At 43.0% G+C, this 18,917-nt stretch overlaps 1 protein-coding gene and 1 long non-coding RNA gene across 2 annotated transcripts; both read right to left on the reverse strand.

Moving 5' to 3' along the window:
* Positions 1–3,345: 3,345 nt before the first annotated feature.
* LOC124660795 (L-galactose dehydrogenase-like) lies at positions 3,346–10,132 on the reverse strand. The gene is made up of 4 exons (XM_047198635.1): positions 10,044–10,132; positions 4,413–4,641; positions 4,029–4,328; positions 3,346–3,387 (listed from the first exon to the last, which is right to left on the reverse strand). The coding sequence occupies exons 1-4, from the start codon at positions 10,130–10,132 to the stop codon at positions 3,346–3,348; spliced, it is 660 nt and encodes a 219-aa protein (XP_047054591.1).
* A 428-nt stretch (positions 10,133–10,560) lies between these two features.
* Positions 10,561–13,289, reverse strand: LOC124696987. The gene is made up of 3 exons (XR_007000749.1): positions 12,307–13,289; positions 11,387–11,457; positions 10,561–10,844 (listed from the first exon to the last, which is right to left on the reverse strand). It is a non-coding gene; the product is annotated as an uncharacterized LOC124696987 (long non-coding RNA).
* Positions 13,290–18,917: the final 5,628 nt, after the last annotated feature.

Genomic DNA, 18,917 nt, shown 5'->3' on the forward strand with positions numbered 1-18,917 from the left:
TCTTTGTAAGCAAACTGAACTTCTACCTTGTTATAGCCAGAAACGCATCAGCACGTACATACTAGTAAGACTGAATCCCCAGTCCAGGCATCGTGAACTACCCTGTATTGGAAGTAAATAACAAGTGCACTGTCTAAACTGAAACGAATGAACTTCCTAAAACTAACAAAGGTCCCAACTTTAGGCATGCTTACAAAATACACATCAATTAAATTCTCATTCATTCACCTGGAGACCAAGACTAGATGGACAAAAGAAGAGAACTCATGTAACTTTAGTCAACAAAGGTGAACTTCCGTAACAATAAAAAGGTAATCCTTCGACTGCATATCAAAATTTATGAGATATGGGCTGCCCCAAAAGTCTCAACACCTGTATTTTCCAACAATAAAATAAAATTGTTTGAATTTACGGGATTTTAAAACTTAACTTCGCGACGAGGACTAGTTTGAGAGGTCCTTCTTATATTACTCTCTCTCTCTCTCTCTTTGTGTGTAGTAAACAAGAGAACACACATTAGGAACATGTTCTAGAAAAACTCACTTCAAAAGTAACAGAAAGGGGCGAGGATCTTAGAGAGACTAAGATAAAGAGAACAACCAATTTTTTAGAGAGAGGTTCAGGAGCCAAGCGCGACGCAGTTCCGTGCGCGACGACACTGCTAGTGGGCCTGCGGTCGTGCTTGTTAACTCCTGCAGCATTCGTTAGTAAACCATCAAGCGGTGAAGCAAGGCTGCTCGCTGTTGCTCGGTTGCTCTGTTGCTTATCCATCCAAATATCCCACATAAGCATCTTTTAATCTAATGAAGAGAAAGAAAAGTACCAACACTTAGTGTGGCATCAACAACATGAATTAGTTTAGTAGCTACAGTAGAAGCACCCACAACCAGACAGGCCTCACAATCCTATATTTGACTCCTGCTGCTTGACAAATTGCTATTACTTAAAACTTTTCGCACCAACAAATTAAATTGATTACTGAAGAAACAAGTTAACTTCCAAAATTTGCCAAAAAATTTAATCTTACAAAAATGAACTTCGTGCAAGTACCAAGTGAGCTTCCGAACGAAGTTTAGGTGAAGTTAAAAAATATTTTCACGAAATGGGCTTCATATATGTATAAATAGAACTTCCGCAAAATTAAAGTTCAAGTACTCTTAGTGAATTAATATTCAGAATAGTACCTTGATCATATAGTAATCATAAGAGCTAGAAAGCTACCTCGAGAATCAGAATAGTACCCACGACCTGCGGGTGCTGCGCTTCAAGGTGGACTCCCGCCACGGCTCCTGGCGAACTCTAGCGATGAGCGCTAGTGAACTCCCCATAGGTGTCATAAGTGCACTGCCTGTAATTAATTTTAGAGATGATTTATTTGTAACATAAAATAAATAAACATTGCACAGCCCCACAGGTAAAATGTCATCGAACATTATACTTAGTTCCTGAAATGCATGCTCTGCAACACATGTCTACACACTGAACTTCCTAACACAAAATTGTGGGTGCACTTTCTAGATAATTCAGAAGAAAACGTAATTCATTTTTGGAAAAAAAATGGACTCCAAATGTGTGCAAACTAAACTTCTGAACTGTTGGCAAATCAATTAGGGAAGCTAACCAGGAGGATCAATTAGCATAAAAAAATGATATATATTAACTTTGTACTACATACCCCACATCAGTTTAACAATAAGAGGCATGTCAGGTTATTTACCGAGTGGACTTACTGAGTCGAACGAGTGAACTGGCCCAAAATAAACAAGTGTAGTTCACATATCAAATTCATCCATCTGCACTTCCCAAATGCAAATAATGCACTTCCAAGAAAGAAAGAATAAACCCCAAAATATAGATATGAAGGTGAGCTATACTTTTTATTTCTTTCCTGTTTGTGCTTTTAACTAAAAAGGTAGACAGAATAAACTTCCTGATAATAAAATACAAACTTCCTTTTCTGAATAATGTGAACTATACTAGAACATACTTAGGTTGGACAAGCTAACTTGCATTTTAAATAGAAGTGGACTTCACAGTCTATGAAACAATAAATTTTCAAACAAAAATGAGTAAACTTCATATGTGAACTAGGTGAAATTATTTTTATATGCTGCAATGTCTAACATTTGCTCAAATACAAAGCTAGCAAACAATCTTCATGTGAAAATTTACACAAGTTCAGACCATTCAGTGTGCACTTGTATTATTTCAGAGGAAGTGACAGAAAGATCAAAACAAACCTTGATCGTAAACGCGGACGGACTGCACTCCCTGATTATATAAATCTGAACTGCCAGGAGCAAAGAGACAAACTTCCCTGCAGTCAGGTTCCAGCAGGGATGATCCTGAAGGGCTATAGGAAGGCACCTGCTAGAAGCAGAGCTAGAAGAAAATAACAACATATAACTAGGAACTCACTTCAATTACTTATACTGTAATAATGCCATGTTTTGGGGTGACTTCTGCCGTGGAAGGTGTACTCCCTGTTGGAGCGCACTTGAATGTCGGGTGAGGCACAGGTTGACTTCCCAGCAACACACACTAGAGTGCCGCGGGGGTGCGTTCGCGTGCTGGACTCCATCGGGAAGCCCGCTGGACTATCGAGGATACGCGAGTGAACCCCCGGTGTAGCTGCATATATGCACATGGAGCTTTACACTGTCAAAAGGAAATAAAATAATAGTCCATCTAGCAAGAATATCTAAACTAAAGTAGCAACAGATGTGAACTTCACGAATTAGGAGAAATGAACTCCATGGATTAGGAAAAGTGGGCTCTTCATCTCCACATATTTATTCCTATTATGCACTTGTGCTCGGCTGCTTCATCCAAACGCAGTAAAGAGCATGACTTGCAGTGACAACCGCTGGAGGCAGCCGCAAGAACTCCCAGCTCGTTGCAATGCTGCTTGTGGGCACTCTGATGATAGTTAATTAACTCATATAAAAAAGCAAACTTCACATATGAAAAATTGTACTATGCCACTCAAGTAATATGAACTTCAAAAGAGAAATTTCACAGATCTTTATCGGCATAAAAATCACAAAAAATAGATCATCCACAAGAAACAATGCATTTTCTAGATTAACATGTATGATTCATTCTAGTAGTGTACTGCTATTGCGAAACAAATGCACTTCAAGTAACTGAACAATGTACTGCATGCATAGCTCTCTTATCTCTAATTTATAATGTATTGGGATGCACCAGAATGTGAACAAGAGTTAACTTGTGTTTTTCATGTATTGAACCCGTCCAGAACACAGAGTGAACTTCTTTAGAAGGTGCAAGAACAACATTTTTTAATTATAAGAGCGTTAGCACGGGACAGCTGTGGAAATTATTCTAGAAACATAGTTCTTCCCATTTAGAAATGAAAGCAAATACCTATAGGACATAAATCGCAGAATTAACATGTTGTCAGACATAGAGCAAACTGCACCATGGCCTACGATGAACTGCGCCATGGCCACTGGGTCACAGACGATACTAAGGAGAAGTGAACTAGAAGGATTAGAAGAAGTGAACTTCACCCATCTTGTGCCCGTCCCGGCGAAGCCTAGGAGGAAGGGTATGAGAGGAATATGAACTTCACTTCATCGAAATGGCGGCAGTTCAGAATATTTAATTAGCAGCAGTTCAGAAGTGAACTAGATGCATTTAAAAACCATCAGCTGGCATCGGTGCAGGAACTTGGAGCATGCAGAGAACGAAAATGGACAAGGCTAACTCCCAAGATAAAGGGAGGTGAACTTCAAGCATGATTATAAAACAAACATCAACAGATTCCTATATTTTTTACCTCCAGAGATGAAAGTTCACAGCATACGTAACAAAAAAATTTTAAGACGGCAGCCGCAATACACACATATCAGTTCACTACTTCAATAAGCGAGTTCGAGAGCAACTTAGCCTGGGAGTGAACTAAACTGAGAGCGAACTTGATTATTTATGTAAGGTGAACTTCCACTGTACAAACAGAGATATTTTTGTTTCTCTGTTTATATATTTTCGTGTTATAGCAATACCTTGAGTTGTTCTGGTGCGGGGTGCCACTCCGGTGGCCCGTTGTCCGTGAGAAGCCCCATGGCAAGGGGCGAAGCAGTGATGACCCCAACACCTTTGCTCTTCAAGTAAGGAAGCGAATCCAGCAGCGCGGTGTCGTTGATTCCGTAGTGGCAGTAGGAGAGAACCAGATCTACGGAGCCAGGAGGCACCCGGTCAAGCACGTAGGTGAAGATGCTCAAGGGCAGCCCGGTGATTCCGATGAACCACGCCTTGCCGCTCTCCTTGATATTCTGTAGTGCAGGGATCGTCTCGTTCACAATCTGCAACGATGCAGACATCAATACAAAGGGCTGGTAGAGGAGATTCGTCAAGCAGGTGGTGGGCGGCGACGGTAAGAGACCGACCTGGTCTAGGTTGGTGAATTCAATGTCGTGGCAGTGGAGGATGTCGACGTAGTCGAGGCCGAGGCGCGCGAGGCTCTCGTCGACGATGCGCGTGACGTGGTCGGCGCTGAAGTCGAAGCCTTCCTTGTAGCGGCCGCACTTGGTGGCGAGCACGAAGGTGTCGCGCGGGACGGCCGCGAAGCGGAGGCAATCCCCGAGCACCGACTCCGACACCGTGCCGCCGTTGTACCTGCGGGAGGGGCGAGGGGAGCGCCGGATCAGAAGCTCGTTCTTTTGGGGAGGCGGGGAGGCGGGGGCGAAGGAAGGGGAAGGGGAAGGGGGCCGCGCCGGTCGGAGGTGCAGGGGCCTCGCCGGTGGGGGCGGAGGGCCTCGCCGGTGGGGGTGGAGGTGCTCGCCGGTGGGGGTGGAGGGCCTCGCCGGTGGGGGTGGAGGGGCTCACGCTGATCGGGTGTGGACGGATCTTGTGGTGCACGAGGAAGAAGGTAGTTCACTTGGGTGGGGTGCGCACGGTTCGTTCGGTCTGGTTTTTTCCGCGCGGTGGTCTGGTTCGGGATTAGAAGGTCTTTAGTTAGGGGGTTCGAGAATAACTATTCTAGAACCACTCTTAAGGGGGGTTCGAGAATAGTTGGGCTATATATATATATATATAGCAGCACTATTCTGCAACCAGTTGCAGAATAATATTCTGAGCACCGACTCGTACTTCTCTGGACACGGTCTTGGACTTCCCCGGAACTTTTTGCGGTGTGCGTTCGTACTTCTCTATGTTCTTCCACGGAATCCATGTTTCAGTCACGAAATCGATTTGTTTAGTGTTCAAAATTTGTCGGAACTATGCAAAAGATATACCGTTGGATAGATAATGAAAAACCGCAACTTTTTCATGTTCACACTTTTCACAGATTTTGCACGGTTTAAATTTAATTTTTAAAATACGAAAACGCTTCTATATGGCCAGAAAACGAACTTTTAGTTCAATTTTCGAATCGCTTATCGAAATTGAGCAAATGATACACCGTTGGAAAGATAATGAAATTGCGCAACTTTTTCATGTTTTAAGTTTTTTCAAAATCCTCACAGTTTTTGAACAATTTTGAAAATACCGAGTTTCGGACGTACTCAAAAACGAGCGGACAGTAATTTGGGTGAATTTTTTCAACCGTATGTCGGAATGATGCAAATGATATGGCGTTGGAAAGCTATGAACTAGGCGCAACTTTCTGATTACAATTGTTTTCTCTAATTCCTTACGAGTTTAAGAGAAATACACGAATTCATTGTCCGCCCGTTTTATGTGACGGGCACCGAATGATTTCACCGCGATTTCTATTCGAAGTATTTAAACAATTGAAATGATATACGGTTGGAAAGCTGTCAAAATGGCGCATCTTTTTTGTATCTACCATTTTTGCCAAATCCGAACGGTTTAAAACTAATTTTAGAAGTTTTGAAATCATGTTTCTAGTATATTTTGTGGGATAACGATTTGAATTTGATGGATTAGATCAATTTATTTGTTGTAAAATGTTGTAGGTAATGAAATTACACATATACTCTACCATATAAACCTTTTAGTGACAATGATTGAAGTGGTTGGTGATCAAATCGATGAGATTTGCACAATATATTTCCGCCTCATAAAAACAGAGCATTGAACTTCTCTCGACACAAACTTGCACTTCTAGGGAAATGCGGTTGTACTTCTCGGCGCTGTTTCACGTAAGTGTTCAGTAAAATGACTATAAGTTTCTCATACGTTGTTCGTACTTCTCAGAATCACTGCTCGTACTTCCTTGCAGATGACGGGATTATTTTGTTTTTTCTACATTTGGACTTTGTCGGATTTCTTATACTTCCTATATTAAGTGGGAGTATTGCTCGTGTTGAATGGTTGTACTTCCCATTGTCAAGTATATGAACTTCTTTTACGGGTGATGGGATTATTATTGTTTTTTCCTATGTGAACTTAGGTGGGAGTATTTTTCTTTGAACACTTTTAATTCATGTAATTACCGCTTGTACTTCCTGTTGTCTCCGCATGTACTTCTCGGAATCACTGCTCGTACTTCCTCGCAGATGATGGGATTATTTTGTTTTGTCTACATTTTTACTTTGACGGGTTTCTTGTACTTCCTATATTAAGTGGGTGTATTGATCGTGTCGAATGGTTGTACTTTTCATTGTCAAGTATATGAATTTCTTTACGGGTGATGGGACTATTATTGTTTTTTTCTATCTGAACTTATGTGGGAGTATTTTCTTTGACCATTATTAGTTCATGTAATTACGGCTTGTACTTCATGTAGTATCTGTGTGTACTTCTTGAGACCACTGCTTGTACTTCCTCTCGGATGACGGTATCACTTTGTTATTTCGACATTTGGATTTTGTTGGTATTCTTGTACTTCCTATATTAAGTGGGTGTACTGATTATGTCGAATGGTTGTACATCTCGTCGTCAAGTATTTGAACTTCCTCACGAATGGCGGTATTATTTTGTTTTTTCTACGTTTGGATTTTGTCGGTTTTCATGTACTTCTTATAATAAGTGGGTGTACTGCTCGCGTCGAATAGTTGTACTTCTCATCGTCAAATATTTGAACCTTATTCACTCATTTTGCAATTTATTTAACCTCCAATCCGTCCCCTAACTTAAGTGATTATTGTTGCGTTGGAACAATGAACTCACATGATATCCAAAAATATAATGATTTAAAACTGGAGTACATGAACTTCGCTCGACATGTTCTTGTACTTCTCGACCCTAGTGGTTGTACTGCCCGGCAATATTTTGAAATTAGTGTGGTATCCAAATAATAAACGCGTATGTTTTCGGAATGATGATTTTAAATTGTTGTTAGTACAATAAAATTTAGAGAATATGCAATTCACAACTTGCACGTACTTATTTTATCTATTTTTTAGGTCACTTTTACACAGCGAGTCCACACAAAATTCCACATCATTTTATCCATGCGTTAAAATGAGCGGTTTTTTAGTCTTCTTTTTCTATACTTCCCACGGCAAAATACACTGCTTGTCTTGCGTTGCCAAGAACTTGTACTGCACCAACAATGAGCATTTATGTCTAACGATTAGGCAAGAAATTTTCACGAAAGGATTACTTAAAATAAACTGCCAGAAATTTTCAACTAGCACATGGAAGTTCAGATCTTCTCACAAAGTCACAAGTAGACGCAATGACAGAAGATAGCTAATACCTTTTATCACAGGGAAATACATAGCGATGCTTTTGAGAAATTCAGCCCGATGCCAAAATAAAAGTTCAATTAAAAATTTAAAATAGCTAGGAAATGTAGTATATGTAGTATATTTAATAAAGGCAGTATTCTAGCTAAAGGTTCGTGGCAAGCCTGCAACTGTAGCTAGCACACATCTGTGCCGGAAATTGATTAGAAGCTGGTCAGCGTATAATTATAGAGCAGCGACAGCTTGTAGAACATACTGAGTGGTACCACGAGACCAACAGCCAGAGAGAGATGGTGTGCCATTCAGCACGATGCTACTCTGCCGAATGCATAAATTAGTGTGTACATCTTTTCACGATTGTACTTTCACGACGATAATACATGTACTGCCCAAACCAAAGAAATTCAAGTAGTACGTCTGCACATTTTTACATACATGGTGGTGTGTCTGTACTTCTTTTATTGGGTATCTACACTTTTTTTCTCACCGTGTCTGTACTGCCGAAAACATAATCAGAAGACAAATGTAAGACAAAGTGCTGCAAGATGGCTGAGCCAGACTCGGCATGTTGCCGCCGGCCACCGCAACCAGCCAGAGTTGGTGGTTCTCAAATTGAGCTTGCCATGGACGACCAATGCACCTGCAGGAAGAAATTCGCGAGCAACTCGAACTATGATTCTGTAGAAGAACAAAGCTATGTTTTGCATTGTAAGCTAGCTTATCCCTCCAATTGATTAATTCATAAATTTTTGCTTACACGGGTATTGCACTCCTTTAAAATACGTGTACAGCCCCTGTCAATATACTTGTAGAGCTGAATAGTATGCAACTGTACTTTTTGGGCATTCCAACACTATTAAGATCAACAAGCATAAACAAAAATTCAAGAAAAGATCTCCAAACATTGCTAGAGAGACACAAAACCCAAGCATAACTTTTTTGCCGGCATAGCATCAACCAAAAAACAGAAAAGAAAAAAGCATCTATAGAGGTGCTCTGGGCTACAGCGAGCTTCCGTTGTCGACACCTACATCTGCTTCGTCTCCAACGACAAGCATATGAAGTAAACCTTTTTATCCTCAAGCAGTACAAGACGTGACACTACAAAGTACAAATACCCTAGCTGTTGTTCTTGTGCCGGCCCTGTATCCTGTACGTCGTGGTGCTGGGATGTGGGAGTAGCAGCAAGCAAGCACAGGTGCACGGAGGACGGCGGAAAATCATAAGGTTGGGACGGACCTGCGGGCGGCGGCCGGGCGTGAGGGCGACGCGCGGAGAGAAGGACCCGACAGGGCTTCCGTTGGATGCGGGAATCAGCAGCGCTGGGGCCGGTGGCTAGCAGCGGCGATCCATGGCCGAGCGGAGGCCGGAGATTCGGGGCGAGCGGCTAGCGGTGCGACGGGAGGCGGGAGGCCGGAGATCTGGGGCGGGCCTGCCGGGTGCGCGACCCGAGCCCGGAGAAGCGGGGGAACCCGCCGGCGGTAGGGGCAGGTGGCGGGGCAGAAGCCCGGCGGCGGGCCGGCCAGTGGACCGGTCGTCTTGCCTGGCCGACGCGCTGGAAGGAGGTGGTCCTGGCCGGCGGCTTGGGGGCGGGGGTGGGCGGGGGGGTTGGCCGAAGGGGAGAATGGCGACGACCCGGCCGGCGGCGAGGGCACAGCGCCAAGGCGGCCGTGGCGGCCAGAGGTGTGGAGGTCGTGGGGAAGAAACTGGATAGGGTGGGGATTTTTCTTTTTTTTTTCTGGCGGTGTTTGTATGGACATTTTCCGGTGCGCGTCACTTATAGGGTCGGATGGTGCTCTGAATAATATTCTGAGCACTAGTTTCAGAATAGTGCGACCCTATATATATATATATATATATATATATATATATATATATATATATATATATATATATATATAGGATAAATACTTCCTACCCCTGGGTGTAGTTACACCCATATCTAATATACTACCATACGGAAGTATCTATGATACTTTATCGGTTTGAGTATGTTCGTATACTATATCTAAGATACTCCAAATAAAGTTTTGTGAAAAAAATGCAAGTGAACTCATAGTTTGCACTATATATCCGAAATACATGCATATGTATACGTATAAAATTAGTCTACGTAAAAAAATGTACATACTGCATGCAAAGTTCTATATATACTTTCAAAATAGTTTTATATACTTCATACTACATATACATACTATCCGGTATGATAGATACTCTCTAGATTATGAGAACCACGCGTGGGTGTAACTACACCCGGGTGTAGTATGTCATATATGTATATATATATATATATATATATATATATATATATATATATATATATATATATATATATATATATATATATATATATATATATATATATATATATATATATATATATATATATATATATATATATATATATATATATATAGAGACGCGCTATTTGACTCCCTGGGAGCAGAATTGTTATTCTGCACCCCGGTCGGATTTGCAGCCGCGTCGCGCGCGCGCGCCCACCCGCCCATGGCACCACGCGACGTAAAGTACTGTCCCATGCGATGTAAACTCTGGCGGCTCGTGCACCCGCGCACAACCATGCCGTTAGTGGGCTGAAAAGTGAACCGCAGCCGGGCCACAAACATGCATCTGTGAAGTAAAAGTATGTACAGCCGAAGTAAGAAAGCTATAGAAGTGGAGGAATTGATCGTAAGAATCCTGCTATGCCCATCGACCAACACTTGTGAGAGATACTATTAAACAATTAGAACAGATTGATGTAAGAATTTTGATATAAAATTTCGATGTCAATTCATCGTACTCATCGGGAACCCACGCTCCAAATGCTGATGCTGCCTTGTGAGATTATCAATGTAAAAAATTGAAATCTGCACTCCATTATTTGCTCATAAACTGCCACATAATTTTGAAATCACATAAATCTTGATGCATCCGTAAAAAAGAAACGAAATATTGTTTGGCACAATAACACCACACAGAAAAATACCAACATCACCATGGCGAGTAATGTATGTTCAGGAGTGATAGTACAAAGCTACACCGTATGACATTTACATCGAGATTAATAATTCAATTCACGCAATCATCTGTACAGCTTCAATTAAATCAGCTGGAAATTCCCTTGTGCCTCTCGAGTGATAGACGTGATGCTGGTTTTTCCAATTGTCAAATAATTGCTAGGCATTCTCCTCTCAGTGGCGAATGTTTTGTTTTTTGTGCCTGAAACAGCAGATAATATTCTATAAGAAGCATCCGAAAAAGTATCTAAAGCAAAACAACACGAAGAGCTAAGTATATTAAAAAATTATGTTGAATCAAATTGATCCCATAGGATGGAAAGAATCATATGCCTAACCAGAAGATGTATATTTCAGGTGACAAAAATGCATGACCCAAGTTACTAACTCTTGTGATGTTTTCCAAATACACTATTTTCTCTTGCTGTATGTAGCTAGCCTTTCCGTAAACTTTTAAAACTAGCTACTAAACACACATAGTTGAGTTATTCTTAATAAATTATTACAGCCGAGTCATAGAGAGGTATATAAACTGCAGTGATGGCTGAATGCTTCCAATGAGATGAGGATAACATACAATAGTACAACGTTCATTTGCAGTTTGTAGTCACCAAATTAAATTCGTCCACACAACCTGGACTAAAAAATGCTCACTGCATTTAGGCTTGAGCTCACCTCGGAAAAAACCAGGCCAGATGCAACATGAATACAAACACTGACATTTTTTTGTATGCGCAAAATTACCTCTAGATACTTGCTCGTCATCTCCAAGTACCTTGCATACATCTTCCGTCTCTCGATTTCTTGTGAGATTCCTATAAAATTACTACTCATCAGGCACAGGATTCTAATAAATTGGGCATTAGATACAAGCAAGAATTCTTTTCAGAACTAACTAGTCAATGAATTCAGAACCCGCATCTTAATTCACCACAGATTTCTCCGGAAGTATGTCAGTACCATCAATTCCTACCCGCATCTTAATAGTAATGTTAGTGAATAGCACATTCACATCTGCCTAGCTAGAATCACATGAATACTCACCAAAATAGCACATTCTTATCCCGTTTATGCCACAGAAAACTAACAAGCAAAAACCTGAATGAACTAATAAAATTCCAGGCTTCCAGTTATAGATTACTCCTGGTTCCAGGGCGGGATAAATCAAATATTTAACATCGATTGACAGGCCAGGGTGAGGAATGCTGCATAAAAATCAATACCTTAGAGTACACATGAATCTGAACCAAAAACAATATTTGGATCTTCCGTATAGAATACCATCTTTCTTTCTCTCCCTTGCCAGATCTAAACCTGGTTGTAAAGTTTTATATGCTGCAACTCTAGCCCTCGGGCTGATGGAAACTATTAAGATAGAGAATCCTCTACCTTTTTTCTTCATAAAAAAGGATTTGTTCAATAGAGCACAACCAATTGTTACCATGTCAGAGATGTTATTTTATTTTTGCAAATTATCCTCCCAGTGCCCTCACCCGTATGGACTTAATCAGAGTTCTCTGGAGTGCTAAATAACTCGGTACTGATTGCAGGTAGCTAACTCGAGACACTAACTTACAGTAATTCATAATAACATATCATTCACAAACAAGCAAGAAGAAATCAGTAGGGTGTTGCATAACTAATCGAACGAATTTGAGATGCACCTTTTCCAAACCTGGAGAGCTATAACACGCAGTTGCAGCAGCGACCAACCTCGGAGGCCACGCACAGGCCAGCCCCTCAAGCATGAGGGCTTCACTGCTGTGCCCACAGATAAGGCCACCAACACGACCTTTCTTCAACGAGAATGATCGTCCTATGGTGTAAAGTTACATTTCTTGCAGTTTGGAGGGGGGAAATCCAACATAAGCAATGTATACATGGAAACCCGGAAGTGACAAGATCACATGACCATAGGGAAACGTCGGTGATACATACAATCTAGAAATCATAACGAGTTATTTATCTGTATGGTTAAGCCATCAAATACCAATTAACAACATATGTTTGTTTCTAGAATGTGCTAAAACAGAGGTTTAATCTGCAAGCCCCAGCAGAAATTAGGGGCTTGACAAATAGGATTCCGTTTCAGTCATAAATTATTGATGTATGTATTATATTCTGGAGCAACTAATGCATCGCAATGATTAGAATTATCGCCAGCTAGCAAACCACAAGCGCAAGGGGAATATAACCACTCCATGTGCTGAGCTTAAATAGAAAATGTCACCGAGGAGAATAATTTTTTTTGCTACAAGGACTAATTAGTAGAAGGATATGCCAACAAACATACTTCTTTATTTTCACATATACCTATTTCCAAAGACCAACTACAGCTGAAACTATATTATGGGCATATTTGGTGCTTGTCAGTACATAGACCATTGTCTCCTCATGTTATGTAAGTAGCATTACTGTGACCTTTTGAAGCTAGATACTGACAAACTACAGTTGAACTATTAATATTACAGCCACAGACACCCGGAAATGTATATGATAAATTATGTAAAATAAATATGACAGAATACTTAAAGCAGGTACAGCTTAAGATAATCTTTTAACATAATATAAACACAGAGAAGAATAAATCAACTACTGCACTCGGCAACAGTAAGCTCACCTTGCTCGAATAAGGAAGCTGTTGATGAATCACTCGTGCACGCGTCGGTGCTGGATTCCTTATATACTGCAGCTCCTGATCAACAGGCGTCAAATAAGAATCGAACCTTCTACCTTCGAGAGAAGACGTTAGATCCTTAGTCGGTTGGACACAAGCTTGATGCCGTGCCACCACCATGGAGAGCTGATAAACAGAGCACTATGGATAAATCAGTTTGGGTTTGCGGCAAAAACGAGGGATATCTGATATTGTCTGCTTAAAGCATGCTCTCTAGAGGAAATCAGCGAACCTGCAGACTCTTGTTAAGCTCCACCAGGTTACTACTAACAATTATTTCCTTGCAAAGATGGTTGTTTAGACGAATGTGTATGCAGATAAATTTATTACACTGTTACACTGACCATCTGCGTGTGCTGTAAGAAATGTAATTCAACGTGTATCTAGATCAAGAACGTCAACCAAGGCATTAGGAAAGCGAAAAAACAAAGATTCAAAGGAAGAAGGCTCGATGGCAATAATTTAGGCCGGTTAGGGGAGCTGTGTGGCGGTGGCAGGTTGGAATCGGCGGTGCTGGATCTCGGGAGGATGGTGGGTGGCCTGTCCGAAGTCGACGAGCGCATGGATGGCCGAGGACCCAACGAGACTCGCTAAATCCGATGGGGTGGAGCTGGGGCTGCGGTGGCCTGCATGGTGTTGAGAGGACTGCACTGGGATTGTTGTAAAACTGTGTATTGTTGGACCGCAAACACAATCGTCAGTAATCAATGAGCATTACTTATGAGCTACTCGCCAGACACGATGTGCGAAATACTACAGATACGACGGATCAGTCAAAAATTAGATCAACTCAATTACCGAAATTAGTTTGACCAGCAAGAAGAGGCTTCAGAAGGCAAAATGTGCCATAAATGTCAGATTCCTAGACACTACTGACACATCCAACCTATGCGATATTGCTGGTGACAGAAGAAAGAACAGATCAATCGCCACAGCATACCTGGGTGTGGAAGTCCCCCAGCATACTCCACCCGCAGCAGTGGCGACTGGCGAAGCTGCCCCCAGCTCACCAGGACACCGCTGCCACCCCAGTGGCGCCGCCGCGCCGGCAGCCACCACACGACGCCCTGCACAACACTGAGGTGACAAGCCGCTCCCGACGCCGCGGAATCCACGGCAGCACCACCGCTCACCACGCATCAAGCCGCCCAAATTTTGATCTGCAGCCGCCTGCCGCAATCCCGAGCTGCAGCCTCCCGCCGCAATTCCGAGCTGCATCCACCCGCCGCAATCAGCAGCTGCAGCTGCTCGCCGCTAGCCTCTCACCGCCAGCCGCAATCGCCAGCGCAGCCGCTCGCCGAAATTCCAGAACCGCCAGCCGCACACGACGCCCTCGATTGGTCTGTGGGCTATCTCGTAAGGATAGTGGGGGAAAAGAAACCGTCGATTATACAAGAAAATGGGAAATTATATCAATACTGGTGGGACCGGGTAAATTTAGAACGAGACGCACTAGGTGCGATTGTATTGTACCAGGGAGCCGGTCTGGTTCGGTTGTATCGACCCGGGTGCAGAATAAATAATTCTGCACCTAGGGTGCTTAATAGAGTTTCTCTATATATATATATATATATATATATATATATATATATATATATATATATATATATATATATCTACATCAACTTTAATATTGGATGTCGGCCACATAGTGTTCTCCATCTGGAGCTATGACTTGCTCAATTAAGAATCCCGCCAGTTCTTTTTGAATTGCTCGTACACGCTCGGTTGCTAGAATACCGTTCCGCAACCGTTGGATCTAATAATTTGAAGAAGGTACGGTGGTCAATATATATATGTGTGTGTATGTGAATGAAACACAAGGTGATAAAATAAAGCCATGAATGTTGTTTACTTACATCAAGTTGTTCCAAAATGTCCCTCACATGGTGGGTATTCTGGCGGATGAACTCGCAAACGTAGAACCCGCATAAATTATTCCCGTTCTCTTGCCTCAAGCACTTTACGAGAACGAAGTTCAATCAAAATAATATATATAATCAAGGATGATAATAATGGTATTGAAACTAGAATCAAAGAGATGCGCGGCCTAGCGAGTAGTACTTACCGGTACATGTTTTATTTTAAGTTCTTTATTCTTTAAACCCGGAGCTTTGTTGGTGAACCGTTTCCAAGCCTTGTGGAGGATCTCAGCCATGTCCCCCCACGCCTCAAGGGGTTTACTCTTCGAGTCCATGACTTCTACTATCCCGGTGTCGGGTTCAATGACTAGCGAGGATATAGTGAAACCTGCGGACACACATATATATATATGCATAACTCATCAATTACACTTAACACATGGAGTAAGCGAAAAATATTTAATGTGTGAAGACGAGTAACACTCACGCGAAGTTGTAAGGAAATAGTATTGCCCTTTTGTATGAGTTTTTCCTTAAGACATATACCAAGTTATTCTCCGTGTCCTTGGGAGAGTTGTCGACGATATACCCATTCACGGTATATGGGTCAACGAACCCAAGATCATAGATTTGCCCCTTGCGGCATTCGCGGATCTTCATTCCGCATAATACGGTGAGAGTATGGTTATATGCATGCAATAATGGACGAGCCGCGGTAGAGACTTAATTACATAAATAATACTTACGGACGAGTATGCACTCAGCGAGAGATTTGTCGAGGGCGTCTTGGTTGAATAACTGAAATAATTCACAAAATTCGATGTTCATCACGTCATTTCGCCCGTAGTGGTCATCTGTGATTGCCACAATGATCCAGTTCTTACCATCCTTACATGCATCCATGTACCAATTATGCAGTCTTCGCAGTTGTGTTGATAGATTAGGCAACTCCTCAGCTCTGACAAGAGGTTGCCCGTATTTGTACTGGTATGCTATTTGGACATCATCACCCTTGAACAGGAATTCTGCATCGATGCGGCTTAAGTACTCAGGAATACTCATACCGGCCGCATCTGCCTCATCTTTGTATAGTTTTACCATCGTCGGATCAAGGCACGCTAGGACATCGGGATACACTTGGAGCGGGGGGCACGAGTTTTTCTGGGCTCCAAGTTGGGGAACTGGTTTCCCTTCTACCTTACTTTTTCGCACCGCTCTCTTGCTAACACATTTGACTTGCGAATAGACCGGTCATAGTTCGATGAAAGACTTGGCTCAGAGTTGATGAAGGTTCTTCAGCAGTTTCAACTTCTTTTCCAGCAGATATAGCTGGCTCCGGCTCAAGCCGGGGCTTTTTCGGTTTCAACATTTGTTGCTTGTGCTCGTTCGGCCTACGATATTGGCATTTTCCTCAACCGTATAGTCATAAGGTCTCTTGGGAGCAACCTTAGGCACTCTTGGGAGGGGCTCTTGTTTGCGTTTCGGTGATTTGTTACGACTCAGCTGTGTCGTAGCGGTCCGCCTAATTTTGCTCTTAGACTTGGGCGGCGGAGAAGGCTCACGCGGCGGCGGAGATGGCTCACGCGCCGGCGGGGAAGGCTCACGCGGCGGCGGAGATGGCTCACGCGCCGGCGGGGAAGGCTCATGCACTGGAGACGGCTGCATCGGTGGAGAATGCCGGCTCGGTGGAGACCTTGTTGGCGCCTTCCAACCCGGAATCACAATGAATTCCTTTCGCAATAGAACCGTAGTGTTCTTGGCTTCTTCCGGCTCTAGCAAATCCCCTTCACCGGCAGGGTGGTCAAGCCTCGGCGGCCCATACCCATCCATAACTTGATCCACCCCGGCAACGGCGTATCCGGTGGAACCGGATTGAAGTGTTATCTTTGATCGAGCATGCGGCGGTAAGACATAGCCGATCGCCGCCTTGAGCGTTAAGTAGCCCATTGTTTGGAAATGTAGCTCACAAGGTGTCGACTCTGTGATAAAGTCCACGGGGTAGAGGTCAGGAGGCATCTGCGGATCCACAGGGGAGGGAGGAGCCATCTGCGGATCCACATCTGCATCATCACCAGGCAGCTCCGTGGAAGCCACGCTGCTTTTCCGCTGAGATCCCTGGCCGGTAGCATCGAATGCAACACTTCTTCTATATGCGGATTAGGTTGAGGTTGGGTGACTGTGACTGAGCCTGACATTATCATCCTCACTTGCTCCTCTAGCTTAGCAATGCGTTCTTGAACCACATCCTTTTGCCTCTGACGGCTTCTATCGGGATATTTCTTCGTTTCGCGAGAAACCCAATACACCACGGCTTGCCACCTGGTATGGTTCGTGTTCGTCCCGGGTGTTCGGGATTCCCAAGGGCGCGTGTGAGCTGGTCCTTCTCTCTTTCGGGACGGAACTTCCCCTCTTCAACTTCCTTTGCAACATTTCTAAAGGCTTCGATGGGAAGTGGGTTTTCCCGATGTCTTTGTGTATATATGCAGAACCCTTGTGCGTCCAACGTGCCCCCATGCGCGTAAAACCAATCCCTTGACTGATGGTTCCATTTCCGTACCTCTGGCTGGATCCCCTTTCCAATTAGTTCATTCTCACATTTCTCCCACTTAGGTCTCCCAGCCTTGTAGCCTCCTCGCCCCATGGTATGGAAGTACATCTTATTAGCAGCATTTTTCTTGTTGGTGTCTGACCTTGTCTTTGCCCTCTCCGATGTCTTGTACTTCACAAATGCCTCCCAGTGGTCTTTTATCTTCTCATAGGGGCCGTTGAAATCTGGAGTCTTCTTTTTCTTGACAAAGAAGTTGTCCAATTTCTTCTTGTAGTCGTTGAACTGCGTTGCCATCTTCTTAAGAGCCCACTTCATGACTCTTCGTTGTATGCTATTCAGCTCGGGATCCTCGTGGTCCGGCCTCGTTGTTCTCACTATCGAGTCACTCGGCTCCGAAATGTGAAATTTACCATGAGTTTCCTAAACATCGGATTTTTGGATCTCGTATCGACGTAAGTAACTCCTTCATCCGCCTTTGCAGGTTTCTTCCATTCTTGAGTGGTGATCGGGATGGTGTCCCTAACAATAACTCCGCATTGACTTACAAACTTTTTTGCGTTTTGCTTGGGAGAAATCGGTTTGCCGTCTATAGCGATTTCCGTGATGATGCACCTTTCATGCTCTTCCATCTTTCTGGCCGCGCCTCGTTTAGTTCTCGCCGGTAGAGTGTGTTGATTGGGAGGTCTAAAAGAAGAAACAACGTTAATATATGTATATGCACAAATCTGTAGGCTTGGTTAATTAATATATATACACCTCGGCGTCGTGAGCTTCTCCCTCGCAGTCGTCACCTTCTCCCTCACCGGAGCCGTCTCCACGGTGGTCTTGCTCATCTTCCTCATCGGAGCCGTCTCCTCGGGTTCGCTCGTCTCCCTCGCCGGATTGGTTTAGGTAAATAGAGGTGATATCGTCATCATCACGGATAATCTCCTCGACGAGGTATTCTTGTTCTAGGTCTCTTTCCATAGTTTCTGCAAAGACTTACAAGTTGATCTAATGCTATAAACACAACGAAGCTAGTTTCTGCAAAGACTTACAAGTTTCTGCAAAGACTTACAAGTAATTAAGAATAATGCTCAATACATGATCAAAATATTAGAGTTATACATATATATAGGTACTAATTAAGGATAATGCTCAATACATATATAGTTCTTAACTAAGGATCGATAATATAGTGCTGAAAGC

The sequence above is a fragment of the Lolium rigidum genome, chromosome 1 (assembly GCF_022539505.1).
Source record: "Lolium rigidum isolate FL_2022 chromosome 1, APGP_CSIRO_Lrig_0.1, whole genome shotgun sequence".
NCBI lineage: Eukaryota > Viridiplantae > Streptophyta > Magnoliopsida > Poales > Poaceae > Lolium > Lolium rigidum.

What these genes read in the sequence shown, in the direction of transcription:
- LOC124660795 (XM_047198635.1), bottom strand. Translation starts at nt 10,132, where the DNA reads ATGGGCGGGTGGGCGCGCGCGCGCGACGCGGCTGCAAATCCGACCGGG. An exon ending in AATTCACCAACCTAGACCAG is followed by an intron (nt 4,329 to 4,412) that starts GTCGGTCTCTTA and finishes GCATCGTTGCAG; the next exon opens with ATTGTGAACGAGACGATCCC. An exon ending in CCGCACCAGAACAACTCAAG is followed by an intron (nt 3,388 to 4,028) that starts GTATTGCTATAA and finishes TATGTCCTATAG; the next exon opens with GTATTTGCTTTCATTTCTAA.